Raw genomic sequence first — 20,488 nt, 5'->3', positions numbered from 1 at the left:
GTTGAAATTTGTGATTTTTTTCATTTATTTTGACTGAGTGACAAAAGCTATATAAAGGTAGCACTACCAACAGTTCAGCACATTCAGAAACCAGTTACGTAAGCCCACACTTCTGAGTCTATTAAAAATTATTTTGGTTTGGACACCCAAGGATGAGCTGAAGACCCTAAGGATTCTACTGTCAGCTGTTTTATCCATATGTTCCATAATCAGCTTACAGAAATGAGTGAAGGAATTTCATACATTTTCAAAAAATTGTTAGTTACTAGTATAAAGTTTGGGACTCCACTGGCCAATATGCTGCTAATCACATTACAATATAATTGGGCAATCTACAGCCATCATTTAGCAGGGGGAAAACAGATGCAGGAGAGGAGTTAGAAACACATCGCTAACCTGTACCTTTACTTACTTTACTTCCTGTTTGGGTAATAGTAAATTTTTTATAAGTAATTCAAACCCAGTGAGAACTAAAAAAGAAACTTTGCATTTGAAGAGGAAATAATGTATCTGAAGTAATTTTTGCAGTTTCCACACACAGGAAGTGACTGATGCACTGGTGTATCTTAATAATACTGAGAAAGGTAAAGTTATGATATTAATGGATTAAATCAGACTCACTTTCACTGCAAATTCACTTTTAAAAGGATTTATGATGAAGAACACTGATATCTTATGCCAGATGTAACTGCACGATTGAATAAGAGTAACTCTCTTTTCAGTCTTAAGTATTTGTAAGTTGAACAACAAAAATACGTCAGCCTGCATCATTTCCCTGCCTGTGAGCCTTAAAAAGCTACATAAAACCAAGAACATCTTACAGGTGGAACAATCTGAAATAAATATTCAATTATATGTAGATTATGACATAGGCAAACAGCATTATAATCACTACAATACCAAACAATTCTTATTCTAAAGGAGATATAAAAAGAAAAATACATAGAAAATATAATCTGTTTTTCTAAGTCCGTAACTACTACCACTTACCATTACCAAAGATTTACATGAAGTTTTCACATAAACCTGAATGTTGTTTTTCATATAGTTATTTAAATAAATAAATAACTTCCCAAGACTTGTTCTTGTTTGCCTTACTATATTAGCCCTGAGGGATACAACTATTATGAAATACATTGTCAGAAACTTAAGTATATGGAAACCCCCATATATTTTAGAGTTTGTTCTGGAAATATAACTCTTCTTTAAGAGAAGTAGCACTGGAATGAGTTTACATTCTTTATTCTCATGAAATGATTAAAAAGTCCTAATACATAAACAAACATACTTGTTAACAATCTCAGAAAAGAGAAAGTAGGGAAAGTCATCTATAACAAGTCTTTGCTATTCAAAGTTGCATATGATCCAATAAGTGAGAGAAGCTATGCAGCTAGTTTTATAAATTGATTTTAAACAAATGTGTAAAAATTTATCAACAATACTTGGTTATGCAGTCTAAGAATTTTCAAATTATTTCCTTCAGAAAGGCATTCCCCAAATTCCTGCCAACTGTACTTACAAACTTCATTTTGAGAAACAAAGTTAGGGAAGGAATATGTTTGCAACTAAAATATTGTATCAAGTTATTTATCAAGAATAAAGAAATCTGAATGTTCTGGTCTATTAGGACACTTGTGCAACTTGGGCAAGTCATTTAAGTGTATTTGCTTCCCTTTCCATAACTGATATGGAGAGATCAATATGCACATATCCTCTAAGCATTTTAAGGCTTACTACATTAGGTGTTCACATGAGTATTACAGAACTAACGAGGTTTTAAATTTAGCAGAAAATTTTGCAGAAAATTTCACTGAAAATTTATGAAGGCAAAATGTAGTCATATCACTATTTTCATTTATATATTAAATATATGATAAAGTTCAACTGCTGTTTATGTTATTGTTTTTAATTTTCTCTGTAGAAACCTTATACTTTACAACACATTCAAAAGGACTTATGCCAATAAAAATCCTCCTTTGCATACTCTAATAACTGAAAGAAGCAACTCTATTGCATAGGTGTCTGCAAATATTTAATACTCAGTATAATACTTTACATAGTAATTTAATAATTGGACTACAGTGATCCTCTTTAAAAAAATTTAAATCCTTATATTTCTCAGTAGGTGTCAGGGTATATTTTTTGACATATCATACATGCAAGTGTTTGAGAAGGTCCTCTTGATTCTGAACAGATTTAGAAGTGATTTAGTAGGTTAGCACTAAGCAAACTGACTTCCTTGTGTCCTAGGGTGCCATGCTTTAAAATAAGCATCATTTTCTGTTCTTGGATTTTTTTTATTCTATCAGAAACATACCTACAAAGAACATGGATGGAAACAGGGCTGCTATGGACCCTTTTAGAGCCTTGTCAGCTGGAGACAGATCCAAAAATATTTTACGTATTTGTACTTCCTATATGCATAGGTACTATTATATTTGCCCATTTATGAATAACAGGAATAAATAACACAAGTGATCCAATTACTGAAACCAGAAGAAAAGTCCACAAGAACATTCGATCAAGCACCTGAGCAATAAATTTCCAGTCTTCAACAACCTAAAAAACAAAGAATATAAGAGTTGCTCAGTGTCTGTGAGAACAGGTGAGAATACGCTATCAAACTCTTGCATTTCTTATTCAGATATCTTACAGGATACATTCTTCAAGCAGGTCAATTTAATAACCCCTTTTTATAAATCTTCTGTAATTACACTATGAGCTAGTGCAGGAATGGAGCCTAAATACTAGACTTTAATGCAGTAACTGACCGTGAAGAGTACTGAACATCCTCAGCTACACAGAGGAGAAATCAGTACGCATTTTATAATGTACTCGAAGCTTTAGGATTCAGGCCATAACCTTATCATAAAGTAAAATTCGTAAAATTCCCGAACAGGAGCTAGATTCAGAAGTTGTAAAAAAGAAGGAAAAAAAAATCAAGGGTAGACAATAACTGTTGTGTCATAAACTCTAAAAGCTGTGAAGCTACAGCTGCATGGAATTATACACTGAGGAGAGTACTCACAATACTTTCAAGTTTGTTTTCCTTTTTGATAGAATTATTCGTATCCGTACAGTTTCACATGTACAGTCAATATAATTGTGCATTAACACTCTGCTAAGCTCTTGCCTTAAGTATGAACTGGAGCTATCCGTATCTCCCAAGCCTACTGCTTCATAACAGGTAATGTTAGATCAACTGCGTAGTTTTTATTTGCAACAGTCAGGGCTAACAGCTTTACTCTTTCTGCAATTCAAGCTTGCATTTTTAAGGCCAAATAATATGAGACAAATGACTCCCCAGTCAGCTGTCTATTCAGCTCCGAGGTTTAGAGTCTTCTGGTATAATTATTTACAAGTTTAGAAAAATAATTCATAATATAGTGTTTCTGGCAGAAGAACAGAGAAGGACAATCTTAACATAATGTGTATCAGTTAGTTACTGATAGCGTTTTACTGAAGAATATAAAGAACACAGTTTATCAGTAACAATTTAGTAGTGTGCTGTGGTAAAAGGCCACGACATATGTAGCACCTGTTCCAGTGTGAAGTCATTTGAGTGTGTCATTGCTAGATGCAACTTCAAGTACTCTTGCAAACTTTTTTTTTCTTTTAAGAGAAGGCAAAAAAGCCCTCCCAAACAAAACCTTGTCAATTCAACACAAAGGAACCCTGTTAACCAAGAGCCCTACATCACAGCACCATTACACCTGGAAAAAAAAAAAAAAGAAAAGAAAAAAAATACAGATCACCTCTTTTGTCACTCACAGTCAAACAGGGCAAGTCCACTAAGAAAGACAACCCTGTAGTTTACAGAAAAATATATATTTAATAGTCCACTCTGTGCTCTATAGAAAACGCAACGCAGGGGTACAAGACGCTGTTTTAACACTGCCTCAGATACAGTTATTCAAAATTTTGCCTGGATCCCTTGTGATACTTAGCATCAGAGCAGAGGCCTGCGAAGCTGCATTAGAGAAGCTAGCTTACTCCTTGGCTAGCATGGGAGAACAGGCTATCAGCAACCAGAAACTTTTGCAAATCATCATTTCTGCATAAAGATAAATTAGAATAATCTGAAGCCTTGCTATCAGGAACAGATGGTAGCATCATGAGATCAGACAACAAACTTCTATCTTTCCAAGCAGGCCTGAAAACAGCAGTTGGGTCTATGAGGCTCCTATAGTGCTTGTTTCCTTTAAAAGCAAGGAAAAAATATATTCAAAATGCTCTTACCTGAATGGTTAAGGAAAGGATAGTTCAACATATTCCGATATAATTTAAAGACATAATAATGGTGATAGAAGAGATCACTCAAGAGGTCATCTAGCCCATGTTCGACCTCAACACAAAATGAATAATAGATGGCTACAGCCTGTATCTAAACTAATGTAATTTATGGTATTTAAAATCTGAACTTACTTCTAGAGGAGAGCAAAGGTTTTTAAAGAACAGAAGGACTGTACAGATATTAGGCTGATGCAAAAAAATGTCTCAGTATTGCACTATATTTGCACTTATTTCCAGTGGAAATAATTATACAGCTTACAGTGAAGTAGAAGAACTGGAAATCCGAGTACACATTTAATACGAGACTGCATGCAGACAATCTAAACCATTATTTGGTTCTCCAATTTCTGGTTTTAGAAAAAAAAGTGTAATATGGTTAATATACCCACCTCACGAACTTCATTCTCCTTCATGACATGCCTTGTAATGTATCGGATAGAATCTAGAGCTGCTTCCAACGTGTTCCTAGATGATTCTGATCCACTGATATTGACTGTTTCCTCCTTCTGAGCAAAGTATCTATCTACATGACTTCTCATGCAAAGCAGCTTAGGAAGTCTGTGAAGAAATATCTTGCGGACCCAAGGTGCCATAGCATTGTGCGTAGATGAAGATCGATGATGAATATTGATAGCAAAGACTGTTATCACAATGGACAATGTCACAAATATCATAGTAAACACCAAGTACTCTCCTATAAGCGGAATAACTTTAGAAGACGATGGAATAATCTCTTCAATAACAAGAAGAAAAACAGTCAAAGACACCAATACTGAAGTGCAAAGGGAAATTTTTTCACCTTCATTTGAAGGAAGATAGAAGACAAGAACAGTTAAAAATGAGAGTCCTATACAGGGAATAATGAGAAACAATGTGTAAAAAAGTGGCAAACGTCTAATTATAAATGAATATGTAATAAATGGATACCAGCAGCATCCATCAGTTCTATTTCCTTTGCTCCCTGTTGCAGTCACTATTTCCCATTCTCCATTATCAAAGAAATCTCTTTTGTCAACATCATAATCTTCTAAAATTATATCAACCTGTGAGCCATCATAAGTCCAGGAACCAAATTTCATAGAGCAGTTTTGAAGGTCAAAGGGGAAGAAGGTTACATCAATAGTACAGGAACTTTTGTAGTTTGCTGGTGGAGTCCAAGCAATGGTGCCATCATATTTTACCACAGTTTTTGTAGATGTTCCCTCAAAACGTCCATCTGCACTGAAAGAAAAGAAGAAATATATGCATGCAATTACAGTGTGGTGTTTATTTTATATCTATATAAAAATATACACATATATAAACATATATTCATAGGAAAATAAAGTTATTTAAGGTTTCATCACATTTTTATTACTGTCATTTCAACTGCTTATCCTTTCTCCCCTTCACAGTCAAAATTTTATAGTTGTGTTCATATTCCACTTTATTTTTAATCTGAATCTCACACAGGTAAACAGCTTTGGAAGAGTGAAGAACAACTTCAAGTCATGAAAGAGTCCGCGCAAGCTTCTGTGGTCCTAATGATTTAAGCAAGAGATTGGAAAAAAACAACACAACAACAAAAATCCAACCTTCGACAGCACAACCAGACTCTGTTGTTTCTATTTATAATAATACACCAGACACACTTTTCAATTTGGGCAAATTACACTATAACTGAAGAAAAAAAAATCACCAAAGAAAATACCTGGCGTGCCACCTCCAGACTTAAATTTATAATCATTGTAACAGACTTTTTCCTCCACTCGGCAAGTGTCCTACAACCACTGTACATGCATCTGAGTTGAATAGAAAGGTTCACTCAAAATAATTTCTGCTGAGATCTGTTACTTCCCCACAAAACTTAAAGCCAAGCATACTTAATTTTAAATCCATGATGAATATGACTTACAACAGTATGGATGAGTTGCTCCCCTCCCATCACTCCACATTATTAGTTTGTACCCAACATTGTGCAAGATACTGTCTTCTTATTAACAAAGAGTTTACATGAAGAAGTGAAAATAAACGTTTCGAAGACTAGAAATTCCATACAGAAGCAAAGCAAAACAGTTAAGCATTTAACAAAGCAACAAAAATCAATCTGCATTTGGAGGCAAATTGTAAAGTCTTCCCACACGTTCTTAGCTCTACTTAATGCATACGCATAATCCATTCAATGAGTCTCTTCTACAAGCAGGCTGAATAGTAAAGTTAGAGTAAATGTATTTTACATTAAAAGATTAAAATCTTACTTGTCATACAAAACAATATCTGGAATCCAAATAGAATCTGACGGGACACGAATAGATGTTATTCCAGCATAGTCCTCAGGATTCCACCTTAGTTTTACATCTATCCATTCCTATAGATGCAAAAATCGTAACTGTGAAATTGATTTAAGCAGGGCAAGATTGGATAAAAATAAAGGCGATGAAAAAAAGATCAAATTGGCTTCTAAAATTTGAGTATAACAGTGCATTTGCTGAATAGATGTCTACTTACCTCATTCAGTGTTCACTTTTTGTTGTAAGAGCCATTTGGCAGTATTTCTATGCAGAACTTAAAATATTAAAATCCTTTTCAGTTTAGGTTTACATAAGTAAAAGCTATTACAAGTAGAAACAATGAAATATTAAAAGGCTTATTCTGAATTAACATCAAGGAGTTTGGAAGCTTATCAGAAGCAATCTAAACTTTCTGGCCAAAGCTAACAAACAAAAAAAAATGTTGCAGCTCTCATTACAAACTCCTTCCTAGTTTCAGCAGCAGCACCAAAAATAACGCCAGTAAAAGCACATTATTATTTTGGTGTTATTATATTTGAATAAAAGCTCAAGAGGAAAAAATGCAAGTTTTAGGAGTTTAAAACACATATTCAAGTTTAAGTTTAAACACACATTCAAGTCAGTTCTTATTTTATTTGAACTGGTTTGACTGCCAGAAGTCCAACAGAAACTATTAAGAGGGCACAAAGCATTATCGTCTACATATTCCCATTTTATATTTTCTGGATAGTCTGAAAATTTCTCCTGAAAAGAAATACCTGAACTTATGTGGCAGTTACTGGGGAAGAAGGGAATGGGAAGCAGCAGGACAAACAAAGGAAGTAGCCCAAATAAAAATAACATAGCAAATATAATTAGGGGCTGCAAACATTCTCCATAGTTTAATTAAGATTGCTTTGTGAGGTGCATGTCCCATGCTAACAGTGATCACAAAGTTTAGCATGGGACTCTAATTTTTATAAAGCTTGAGCCTTTTTCCTGCCCATAAAGAAATATTCTTAAGAGAAAAAGTAGCTCTTTATAGGAAGCATATCCAACTATGAAATTAAAGTTCTTCAGCAATGTTTATCTGACAGTCTAAAATATAACGCAAGAGACAGACGTTAAAACAATCATACAAATTATTACACAAACCTATCATACTTTTCTTACCACAGTTTTTTGAAGAAAAGTTCGATAATAAAGCAGTAACTTTTAAGGTTGGATATATGTATCTTTACTTCCTAAATATCCATGCAATGCTTTACCAGACTTTTTAAATCAGGTAAGTTTTATAGCAATTTTGTAACAATTAAACCTTTAAAGACATTTTGTAAAGATGCCATGGAAAATAAAGATTAATGCAACTAAAGTGATGTTCTGAATACACAAATAACTAGAAAACTGGCTTCCAACTTGACTTCCAGTTACGATGCTTCAGAACTTTCTGTTGGTATTTTGCACCTACCTGTTTCAACCAAACATTTGTCGTCATTAATTGGTTTTTCTCGTCCTGTTAAAAGAAGTGTATTTATGAAAAAACAAAATTGTATAGCACATTCATTGCAACTAACTGCTTTAGTTCAAATAGGTCTGTAATTTAAAAGACAAAAAGCAGTTCTAAAAGCGTTCCAATCCTTGATAAGTATGAACACTTTTTAAACTCACAACTACAATCTTAGTTATTTAACTGTTAAAAAAAGTGATTCCCCCCCCCCATCTCCCCTTCCTCCCTTTCCTTTCTCAATTTGACTGTATTGTATGCAGTCCTGTTTTTCTGTAGAAACAAAGGAAGCACCAACCTGTGGGGGGAAAAAATCCTCTTATGGCTGTAAACAGTGAATTCAACTCAAGAATAATATTTTAAAGCAAGTAAGTTTTAGAAAAAATGTCAAGTTGATCTCTTTAATGCTACAGGTTATGCCAAGAGATAATCTTCATTTTTATGGAAGCGACACATTTGAAGGCTTTTAGGTTTTTTGTTACTTATGGGGAGAAAAGCGTAGTATTTGCAAGTGTTCCTGAATTTTACAGAAATAAGACTAAGGTAAAAATATGCATTTTTTGCATTGAATAAATAAAACCTCAATTCCCTAGGTTTATTATGAATTTCACTTTTTTTCCCTGCTGTAAACTTAACAAAATCTAAGAGTTGCTTGTTTTCTCAGCCTCCTTTTCTTCACTTCTTTGACCTCTTCTTTATGCTCCCATCTACGATGCATTTTTCATTACACTGATGATCATTTTAAAGGTCTAACTACTGTGTTTAAACAAGGAGATGAACAACTATTTCATATGATATTATGTTGCTTTTTACTATTCCAGAATTTTAAGAATTAGGGGGAAAAAAGTATATACTATACGTACCACATCTACTAGCTGAGAGATTGCAAGACCAAACTTTATTTTTATTGTATCATTCAACCGTTCCACCGGACGAACCCATCTTTGATAGTCTTGAAATAAATGTTTAAACAAACGATCTTCACTTTTAGCAATAAAAGAAGGTTCAGATATACCTGTACAAAAAAAGTATACTGTTAATATTGATTTAAATTACTAGAGTATATCTGTATTCCTATGTCCAAACAGCTACAGCTTTGCTTATACAGAATTAAATTTCTCATCTTACCCCCTTTTCTCTGCAAGCATGGTTGAGGTCTTGGAAGGAGAATTTTATAAAATTACCTGTTTTTCCTCAGTATCTCCATACAACTATCGCACACTGCTGAAATCTAAGGCCCAAGAACATCAAAATAATTCTAGGAATACTAAAGGCAAAATACATTTATATCATGTACCTGGTGACACGTAATCATGGCAATCTAGATATAAAAGCTTACCAAGATGAGGGAGTGTGGTTATATCACTCTAAACCAAGATGGCAATGAATAACAGTACCTGCATCCTCACTATAGGGGCCTTTAGCATATTGCAACTGATGAGACATTGCATAACTTGTGCTCCTGTTTGAAACATCAGTATCTTCATGTTTTATATGTTTTTTCTTCTAATGTTTATGTGCTCGCATCTGGTATGCATAAGCTTTGCAGTAGTTCTACAAAGGAATGTGGAAAAATCCTGTGCTTTAACCACACGTGCTAAACTACCAGTGTAATCTCTACCTATTCTAGTGTTACACTGACTGCAAAACATCTTTCTAGTTAAATAACAGTACGCAGTCAGTTATTTCATTTTCAGTTACATGTGCCTTAGGTAAGTACAGATAACATTTTATTCTTACTTTCTGTGCCATAATCCCACCGCACATTCAATTGCAGCTATTCCAAGCCCAAAGATCACTTCCTCCTTGAGGAGGCATCAAAACAAGGTAGTTGCTAAATAAATGCTGTCATAAAATACAAATACTGACCTAACTTCATCTCCAATAGTGCCAATGCAAGTGAAACAGGTGAAGACTCAGGATCACCAGAAGATAAGCATCTAAGCAAGGATCTCTTATGTAAGATAAAACTCCACTGAGACTGTCTCGACTATTCAGTAACCCAGCCTCAGTATTAGCGAGCTTTCTTGGCTTGAAAGCTCTCCAAACTTTCACGGCCAACCTTGAAAGAAGCAGGCCTGTCACTTCTGCCTTTGTCCCAGCTTGATAATCTTACATGCTATGATAAGCATCTGGCATTTTTATTCTTAGAGATCGAATCCACTGTTACGCAGATGTGAACTAAAAGACTTACTGATGTTTACTTTCCATTTTACGCTCACAGTAGACAGGAACAACTCCAAAATCAGTGAGAATACAAAGACATGCTTTGTAATCACCAGCTACATACTCTCAAGTTTCTGTTCCAACCCTTCCCAGTGAGCCCTTCCCAAGAATCTTTATGTTGAAATTCTGAGTCTGCAATTTAAAGAAAGTCCCAGCAAAAAATATGCTTGACAGCATTGTTTCCTATTTTTCTGTTACAAAATCCACAATACATTTTGATCAAGGAAGAAATTATTCATTCATTGAAAGGTGGCAAGGATGTACGCCATTTTAAATAGTGGAAATGTTGTCAGTCTTCCTCTCAGTACAAGAGCATACTGCAGCAATGAGCACTACACACTGCAAACTATGCAAGTCTGCACCAAAATGTAACCAAGGACCAAAAACAGGACAAATGATCACTGAAAAGCCACAATTACTTCTGTAAAATCTAAGCATAGCCACAAGGTTATGTAGTGAAAAATCTAGATAACAGGACTTCAGAAAGGAACCTAACATTAGAAGATGCAGCTATCTTCTTTTCTGATCCACAAATGGTAGTTATGCCCTTTTGGTAACAAAAAGCATTAGAAAGCACTCTTAAAAGGGTAGCATCATCACTTCTCTCAACTTTTGTAAATGAACACTTCCTTTATGTTTTGCTAATGTCAGTCTGGGACTTGTGCTTTCCAATGTTGGAAATAACTAATTATGCAGACGCTAACCAGCTGTATCGCTACATTGCATTGCCATACCTTACATATATTAGTTTGCCACTGCAACGCAATGCCCTATTTACAAATATTAGTCTGTGATTGAGAAACAAACTACTACAGCAGCTTCTTAAAGAGGTACAAATGTGCGTTAATACCCTGAGCATAAAATTGCCCAAAATTCTGGTGATATACACACAAATGTGAATGCCACTGGACCAACTGGCATGTACCTATAGCACAGGAGATTAAGGACAACAGTTTAAATCTCCATATCCACAATTACAAAATTCTCTTAGATCCTGACACGAGATTACCTCGCTCACACGGGAGACAATGAGAAGATACATCTCAGACATCCATGCTAAAGTTTCCGCTGAATTTAGATCTGATGAAAACAGTGATGAAAACAGGCAATTCCTTAGCAGGGGAGGGTGGCAAGGGAGAGAGAAGGAAATGGCATGAAACAAGGTAGAAACAGGAATTCTCAAAAATATTAGTTATATGAAAAGCTGTATCAAAGATCATCCTGGTTTGTGTTCTAGAGCTCCTATTTACTACCAAGATGTTGCAACAAAGTTAGAATTGCAGGGGGTACCGGTACCAGTGGCATAAAAATAGTTTAGACCACAAAAAGAGATTGCACGACTCAGGGATAAAACAACAACTTCCTTGCTACACATCTACTTGTGGCACAGCTGGTATTGAGAGCAGGGGTACTACTTCTGCTTAGGATTCCACTTCTGTTAGCAGCAGAACACATCTCTTTAAGAAGAACCACATCCTGCTGTCGACCAAGGTGTACGTTCCTTCTTCAATACCACTAAAGCCAAAAGTATTTTCATCTAAGCCAAGACAGCATCTACAGTCCTCCAGAGCTCAAAGAATCATTTCAATACCTGGAGACAGATTGATGACCTGGAACAGCCAAAATTTTTATACTGCTTACCAAGAACTGGGAACTAGAAGTCTTATTTCATCTCCTGAGAGAAAGGAATACATGATAGAGCTTTGAGGAAAAGCACTGCAGATGGAGAAACAGCAGGTAAAGAGCAGCCAAGACTAGAAAAATAGATCCATAAATTGCCCTAAAAGATACCCCATCAAGCAACTGCTGTCTTTTACCTTAAGGAATTCAGTAAAACGTATCTTTTACCAATACATTCTCACTTAAGCATATCAGTAGAAAAACTGCTATCCAAATGCAAAGTCTAAGGTTTCTCCATTGTGAGAACGCATGCAAAATATAATATAACCTAAATAACACAAGAAGGACAAAGCTGGAGAAGGTATGAGCAGAGGAGAGGACAAAAAGAGAAATCAGCTGCTAAGTAAGACAAGTGAGAACAGCTTTCAGCAGAGGCTAAATAAGGCCACTGCCTCCAGAAGCAGCACAAGCTGCACACATGCCCTGGAAGCGAATGGCTTCGAAAGGGTCTCCAACCCCCAGACAGAAGTCAGAGCAACCATCAGAAGACATGAATGTATGCTCCAGGCAAAGATTTCTACTACTCACCAATGCGATTTAAAGGGACTGAAACCAGTGGGGAAAAAGACCTAACAATTATTATAGTCAGTTTAACAGACAGTAAACCAAACTAGAAAGATGTTAATAATAATCTCTTTTCTTAATGCAGATTTAAAATATGATACCATTATATAAACATATGGCATGACCTATCTAGAAATTACGTGTTCACTAACAGTATCCACCTAAAAAAAGATATAGCAGAAATAGAAAAGCACCAGAGAAGGGCATAGAGAGATTAAAACCAGAGAGAGTCATCCATATGAGGAGAGATTTAGAAGATTAAGATTATTTTGTTTGGAGAGGAGGTGAATTTAGTGAACATAACAGAAGTAGATGAAGTAGTGAATGGTAAATGCAGAATGTCACTCATCGTGTTTAACCTTTCTCATAAAAGAGGGTAAAGCAAACAAAATAAAAGTAACAATTAAAAGCAGTATAAACAATTACTATTTGAAGTTCATATCACATTCAGTGAATCAGAGATTACTAGAAATAAAAGAGGACTACCATTTATGCCATTAATTTGAATGAACCTAAGCTAGTCCTAAGTGGGTGCAACCACTGCAGTGTAGACAACTAAGACAGGCACAGAGGTTTTAGCTTCCTCCCATTCGTTGAAGTGCTCCCGCCACAGCAGTGGCCGTTCTGCTGTGCAGACGCGAGAGGCTGCATTTACAGATCCCGCGGTGGGGACAAACACCAGGAGCACTGCAGAGCCCAACTGTGTGAGAATCCCCTGCCTTCCTACGCACCGCGGATTCGGAGCAGGCCAGCAGAACTATTATTATGGATATTAACTGACTTTTCCATGAAATTTTACCGTAGGAGCAAAAGCAGAACGTAGCTTAACAAACAGGACGAACAGAAGAGGAGCATCAGGAGGATCCCTTCTCCCTCCAAATCCTAGCACACACTAACACACTGCTGAACTGTCCCTGTTGCACGCCAAATCAGGGCCTGGGATTTAAGACTGTTGACCCTTCCATTTCAGAGCACAATTCTGTTTACACTGTATTTCATTCATTCACAAACACCTAGCAACTGTGGTTCTCTGAGATGTATTATCTGTGCACGCTCTACACTGTAGCTTCTTCCTGTTTCAAGACTGTTGACACCGGGATCCTGTAACCACAGAGAACCGGTGAGCAACACACCATGTACTGCTTCCAGTGGGTACACAAAAATGTCAGGATAGAAGAACTGCTCCCAAAGACCATTCAAATTCAAGCCAGTAGGAAATGTATACAGCAACAGACTATGTTACACACAGAAGTTACCTTCACAGCTATTGGGTTAAAGTATATTTATTTTTAATGAAGTCTTAGGTTCAACAAACCGGCATTAGCCAGGGAATATTTCCTGTTTGTAACTACAGAGCAAGAGTGTAGACTTGCCAAGTCCTGCTTTTTACAGATACTTAAATGAAAGCTTCCTGAAGACACAACCTAATTTCTCTATTTCTGTGTCCCTATTTCCTGAGTTATGCATAGTTTTCTGTTCATTTCAGCCTAATGTTTCATAGATACTTTATTTTTGTATTAGCATTAATGACATTTCCCTTTGATAGTTACAACTCCGATTTTTTTTGTACAATTTGAGAATACCCAGCTGCATAGCCAATCTCTCTCCATTAATTAACCTTGAAACAATGCAGAGGCAGAGCTGCACTTTCAGTTCCTGTGCTCCTGTAAGATTACCTCTGGTAGAGAAACACAGCATTTTCAGGGTACATCCTGCTTCCTGATGAAGCTTCTCTTAAACATAGTATTTCTTCATGTAAGCTAAGTGGGGATCATTCCCTTACTACTTTTTTATACTTCCAAATATTTTTCCAACATTTTACATTCCAACCTACTGTATATCTACTGATTTAATGACTATATTTGCTAAAAATAGAGTCCCATCACATTTTGCTAACTTTTTTCTGTCACAGGAATATCTACACCTTTTCAAATTTCTGCTTAGCTATTCTGTTTATTAATAAACTGGGACATACCAGTACTTCATAGCTAATAAAGGAGAGCATATACCCAGGAGAACTTCCCATGAGGAGGCTGGAGATGGTAATAACATGCTAAGAGTTGGCAAAAGTAAAATTGAAAACCTCTACCTTTCCTTATTTAATAGGATGACAGCTCACTCCTTACACAGGCTGCACGTGTTTATCTTTTTTATGTGTCTATATGCTTTCGGGATTAGAATAAAGCAGGTACATGTTAAATTTACTGACTGGTGTTAGCAACAGCAAAAGAAAAATTGTGGAAGAACTGGTGGTCCGCAGAAAAAAAGTATACAAGAAAACAAGAGAGGAAAAAATACAGCTAATGACTTAAGACAGCAAACTGGCTACAGTGGTTAGAGAAGAGCAAAGTCAAGTCTAACTTCCACTACTGCTGCTAAGGGCAGGTCTTTTTAAAGGCTTCAGAAAAAGGCCAAAAAAAGATGCTTTTTACATTGATTCATACTGTACCATTATAGAATAAAATTTCTTAGCACCTTAATATCATGTAGCAGCAAGTGTAAACCTAACATTCTGTGCTGCCAGCTTCTTAAGGTACTGTCAGTTTCCCAAGACACTTACCATAAGAAATTGCCCCCAAGCTATTTTTAATTGAAGCTTTGTCAATAGTTCTTTCTAAAAGACAAGAGATGGTACCTAGCTAAAGGAAATAAGAACATCAACAAATCAAACGAGTGATTTAAAAACAAACTCTTCATGTAAGAACTATGAGCAAAATATTTAGTGAGTGTTATAGTTAGGACACTATTCACCTGCGTATTTTAGAAAATTGCTGTTTCCTTTTTTAAAGGAGAGCATCATACTCTGTCGTTCTCCAGAGAATAAACTGTCTTTGAACTATATGTTCCCCTGCACCTCCTTAGACAAAGTATTTAAGAACCACATTGGGATTCCAGGTATAAGGCTGGTCCTCAAACTGTCAACGATGAAGTTCAAAGCATTTTCTAATTGGTATAATCAAATGCTAATGATTTCACGTTTTCCTTCAATCCCTACCTGGTGCATGCTGAGGTCCATGGGAGCATGAGAAGGTCACTTTTAGAAGCCTAATATTAAGACGTAGATTCAGAAAAAACATATATTCCTAGAGGAAATGCTTAGAAAAATCAGATTATAACCATGTATCACTGTAACACAACAGGACAATATTAAGGACTATAAACATGGCCAACTAGCCGTACTTTACTGTTAGCACCAGACTCTTTAATGGTACATTATCATAATATATAGATTGTTATTCAGTATACCTGCTTTCAGTACACTAGTATTTTTATTGATACCATACTGTAAGTTTTAAAATAATACATTTTTACATAATTTATAACAAAAGCAGCACTTTGAAGGCCAGAAGTGGAGTGGTAACATTTAAATGTTACTCTAAAAGTTATTCAATGGTCATTTTGAAAGAAAATACTTAACAGAAAGAAGTTTCTTCTCCATCTTTCATAAGAATTCTAACTTACTCTGCTCTGAGCATCATTTTTTCCCCCCACAAACAGATCTAATCACATCACAATATTTTGGTATCTGGTGACAATTCTTACCGCAAGATCCATTTGTATTGTAGTAGAGAGGAAAGTATTTATAATGAGATGATGTTCAATTTTAACTATAGTGCTCTCTCTAAGCTTCCCTTTGTATTATAAGGGATCTTCTCCCATTACTTAATTAAGCAGATGAGATATGTAATATATTAAATAAAGTATAAAACAGAAGTTTTATTTCTGTACTGCCCCTGCCTTAGAAGGATCATGAGTCATATTTTCTGTATGATCTTAAGTCCCCCCCCACACTTTTCCTTCTACGCTTTAGCAGATGCCAAGAATCCAAACGCTAACAGTTAAGAAAGAAGAAAACCACCCTTATCAGAAGAAATGCCTATAAAGTAAAACAGCATTATTAACACTATCCAGTTTACTGGAAAAAAATATATACCAGAAAAGCCAGCTATTGCATTCTCTATTTCCTACAGTCCCCCTACTCTCCCTCAGTTAAAAAAATAAAACCAAACCCCACCCCTACAGCTACAAGCATGGAGGCGAAGGATACTCCTGCCCCTTATTGGCGAGGATTGTTGGTGAGGTTTTTGCAAGGTCGTTTTGCTTTCTTTTGTTCAGAGGTTGAGAGCAGGAAAACAATAGCTTTCTTTTTCTCTCACTGTGTACAAATACACGCCTGACGGCTGCTAGCTACTGCAGAAACTTTTGAGGTTTTTGTTTTAAACTTCAGGGCTTTCAGGATATTGTGAAGATTTCTACCTTCTCTCTTATCTAGTGCATTAATCTCCTGCCAACCAAGAGCAAAATGAAATGATGTATTGTGAATGTGAAACTGTCAAGGATTTTGAACTGCAATATTGCTTAGCAGCTACAAATATGAGCAGAGGTACACAATCTGCATGTAGTAGGGAAGATGCTTCTTATATTCAACTCAAATTCAAAAGATTGAAATTTCCAGCTTGGTAATTTTAAAGGATAATTAAACTATCCCCTAATAGCTTAGCATCAAGGGATAATTACTCCTCATCCAATTAACAGACTATATTGTCAAGGAGTTTGCAACTAATTAACTTAATTTGTAGATATGAAAAACTACAGAGTTACATTTCCGTATTCAGTCTTTAGATTAAGAGCTAGCTAGCCAGAGCAGAAGTCACTCCTTTCTGAACACCTATACTATGGATTTTATTGTAAATACAAATGATGCACCAGACAGTATCCTTAACCTACAGTTTCATAAATTTTATAGTGATGCTATGGTCAGCAAGACTCTCCTGATTAACAACCACCTATAGCACTGCTGGGCCATGCTGCAGATCTGTAACAGTATTTCCTTAGGAGTTCTTTCACACTAACATTTTCCACTCAGTTTTCAGTGGACAGACTGATCCTTTTCCTTGCTCGACAGCTAGCACAAGTGAAAACTGCCTCACATCAGGCTGCCTGAAAGTGTGGACAGAGCCTCCAGGTAAAAATTGTGGTCACTCTGAAGTCGGTGGGACTTTTCCTGTCGCCTTCAACACATCCAGGATTTTGCCATCTCTCTTCAGACCGCTTTCATCCTAAATACATCACAGGACTTGCATACTTCTCACTGACTGGGAACCTGTCAGTAAGCACAGAAGATGGACCACAAAGACAGCACGGAGGAATGCTGAACGCAAGCAGCAAAGGCGGTGCGTACAGAAAGTGTGGACAGTGCAAGAGGTAGGAGGAAGAGCAAGCATGTACAGTCTTAGAAGTAGCTGCATTTAGTCATATGGATTTAATTTAGAGGGTATGCATCATGGAAGTAAACACAGATTGACAATCTATGTAAACACTTATGCGAATAAGACGTAGGCCTCTGGCTTTTGACAAGTTGCCAGCGCAGCCCTGGATGCCGCAGAAGTTGCGCACTGGCGTTATCTTCGGCCCACAGCAGCAGTCAGCTCATGCAGCTAGATCCCAGCCTCAGCTGCACAGGAGCGTACGGGGCTATGGATCATCGAAATTAGATACTCTGCTAAAAAATACAAGCAGAGCAGATTTCAGAACATATGCTATCGTAACGAAATCAGGTGTGATCATTCCGGAAAGCGTTAAATTGTGGAAATGCTTCCTTCCCCAATTTCTCTACAAACCAACATGAACATTTCTCTACAAATCAGTGGTTTTTTTTTTCCCCCAAGAGTCTCCGAAGAAAGCTCAAAATATTTTAAGAGAAAAATCACAACAAACCCATCCTTCCTACTTATGTAGGAAGGTTTGAGTAATTCTAACGCATGCAATTTCTCTCAGTTCAATTCATATAGTTCAATCTCACCTCTCAGTTTAAGATACACACTATGGAATGAAACGTAAATGCCGATTTAAAATACAATCAATTTGTATTTTGTCTTGTAAAATCAGAATTACCCAGGATAAATAGTTAGTTCACCTCCAAACTATTAACTAAGGAAAAGGCAAATTCATTTTCAAGCACTTTTACACAATCATAAAAACAGAGTCACATCCACATATTCACTCCTACTCCATTAAAAAGATTACTGTGTCACATGCAAAGCAATGCCCCTGAAAAAACTGTAATTGTAAGAGAAATTTTGATTCAGGTTACTATTTCAGTTCGCCCTACATTTTACAGTAGATGGCCTTGAATATTTTTATACTTTTTTAAAGTAAGTTTCATTTTATTTTAGAACAAATAAATTGTAAAAGGAAAATTTTATCCTCGTATACGTATGAACAACTCTCACTGGCTCATGCCAAAAGACAAAATTTGGACTACCCTGACTGCGAATAATTCCATACACAGCCATATATACTATATAATATAACATCATAATTTCACACAGTATTTTCTTCCACTATGATGAAAAACACTACTTTTCCAAACACTGATGCCAAGAGTAATCTTTTAAATATTATCTAGTAGTAACAGAGAAGTTTTGATAGGTTGAATTACAAACTGAATATAAAGCCAATTTACTTTTCTTGTACTATTTTTATGCTCATTTTTTGTAAGTTTTGGGCTAAAATTCCAAAAAGACAATTTTATTTTGAATTAATTTCCTTTGCACTGTTATGACTCTAAGATGTCTTGCAAAACTCTTGGGAATATAGTCTTAAATTATGTAAAAGCAGTGCTCTGAAAGAATTATTTATGAATAATTCTTTGAAGGAGCATTGATTTTGCTCCTTTAATCTTTGTGTAATTTTATAAACATTATAGCTCCGTGTACTGTTTCATATCCCTTAACTCAAAGAGTTACACCCTGATTGAATTATGAGCCTGACTCTTCAGAATTCAAATAAAGCAGGACTAAACTAAAGAGAATGTTACAAATTCATAAGGGCAGCATTTTTATGCTCAGCAAGACTCACAATGTAATCCAGCAATTATTAAAACGTGTTTTGCAGACTTACCCCCAAGTCAGCTGCAAACACAAAGAGTGTGCCCCACAGAACTGCGATGGCGTGTAAGTCAAGCGAAGGGAGCAAGAACCCAAAGCTAGGGTATTTTAAAGCCTCGTGAGTGTTATTTATTAATTTGAAAGGCATAAGGACTGTGCAGTGAGATGTGTAGCAGTCAAGGGTGATGTGCACATGAAAGACCCAAGTTTAGCAATGACATTTTTTTCCTTCTTCTGTGAAAGGGGCAGCTCAGGTGAGTGCGTTTAACCACAGTCTCTGCAGGTTATGTTCCTTTTTTTTTTTTCTTTTTTCCCCTCGTAAAAAGTAACCGAAACCCTCCCGCCTCCGCCTCCACCTCCCCGCTCCCCGCGGCCGCTCGGTGAGCGCCAGGCCCGGGTCTAACCCGCCAGGCGGGCTCCGGCGGCTCAGCCTGCCCTCAACAGCCGCCGGCGGCACGAGGCACGGCCCCGCGGGAACGGCGCCCCGCGGACACGGACCCCCGGGCAGCGCTCAGGCGGCCCCGCCGCGCCCGGGGCGGGGGGGGGGGGGGAAAGCCGCCGCGAGGCGCCTCTACTCACCGGCGTGAGGGGCGCGGCCGGCGGCGGGACGGGGCTCGCCGAGGAAGGGCGCGAAGAGGCAGGTGAGCAGGAGCAGGGGGCGGCCGCAGAGCGGGCGGCCGCCGCGCAGCCGGGCGCCGAGCGCGGCCATGGCCGGGGCCGGGCCCCCGCTGCCTCGGAGCCGCGCGGCGGAGGACGGGGCGCCGCGGCGGGCGCCGCTCCTAACGGGAGGCGCTGGCCACGCCCCGCGGGGCAGCGGGGAGGGGGGGGCGAGGGGCGGGAACGGCGCGAGCGACACCCCCCCCGCCCCGCGCGCGGCGGGAGCCGTTGGGGGGGGCGGGGCGCTGCCTCCCCGCGAGCGCGTCCCGCGGCGGCGGCGGGCGGGTGACGGGCGGGGGTCACCGCCGCTGCCCCTGCAGCAGCCTCGCGGCGGGTTTCCCGTCAGCTGGGCTCGCGGGCGCCCGCCCCGCCCCGCCCCGCCCCCGGGACCCGCCGCCACGAGAGAAACGGCAAAGAACGACAGC

General features: G+C 37.7%; 1 protein-coding gene across 3 annotated transcripts; it reads right to left on the bottom strand.

Annotated features, from left to right (window-relative positions):
* Position 1: 1 nt before the first annotated feature.
* CHRNA5 (cholinergic receptor nicotinic alpha 5 subunit) lies at positions 2-20,243 on the bottom strand. Of its 3 annotated transcripts, none has more exons than XM_064517552.1 (7): positions 19,986-20,124; positions 15,512-18,019; positions 8,910-9,061; positions 8,011-8,055; positions 6,531-6,640; positions 4,683-5,514; positions 2-2,559 (listed from the first exon to the last, which is right to left on the bottom strand). In XM_064517552.1, exons 2-7 carry the CDS (start codon positions 15,591-15,593, stop codon positions 2,398-2,400), a joined length of 1,383 nt encoding a protein of 460 aa, XP_064373622.1. In that variant the 5' UTR covers positions 15,594-18,019; positions 19,986-20,124; the 3' UTR covers positions 2-2,397. The 3 variants fall into 3 exon arrangements, with proteins under 3 accessions (XP_064373622.1, XP_064373623.1, XP_064373621.1); XM_064517553.1 differs by having other exon boundaries at positions 15,512-18,016; positions 19,986-20,018; XM_064517551.1 differs by lacking the exon at positions 15,512-18,019 and having other exon boundaries at positions 19,986-20,243.
* Between the last annotated feature and the right edge of the window lie 245 nt (positions 20,244-20,488).

Source organism: Dromaius novaehollandiae, chromosome 10 (genome assembly GCF_036370855.1).
Source record: "Dromaius novaehollandiae isolate bDroNov1 chromosome 10, bDroNov1.hap1, whole genome shotgun sequence".
Lineage (NCBI taxonomy): Eukaryota > Metazoa > Chordata > Aves > Casuariiformes > Dromaiidae > Dromaius > Dromaius novaehollandiae.
This window is presented reverse-complemented; position numbering and strand designations above follow the sequence as displayed.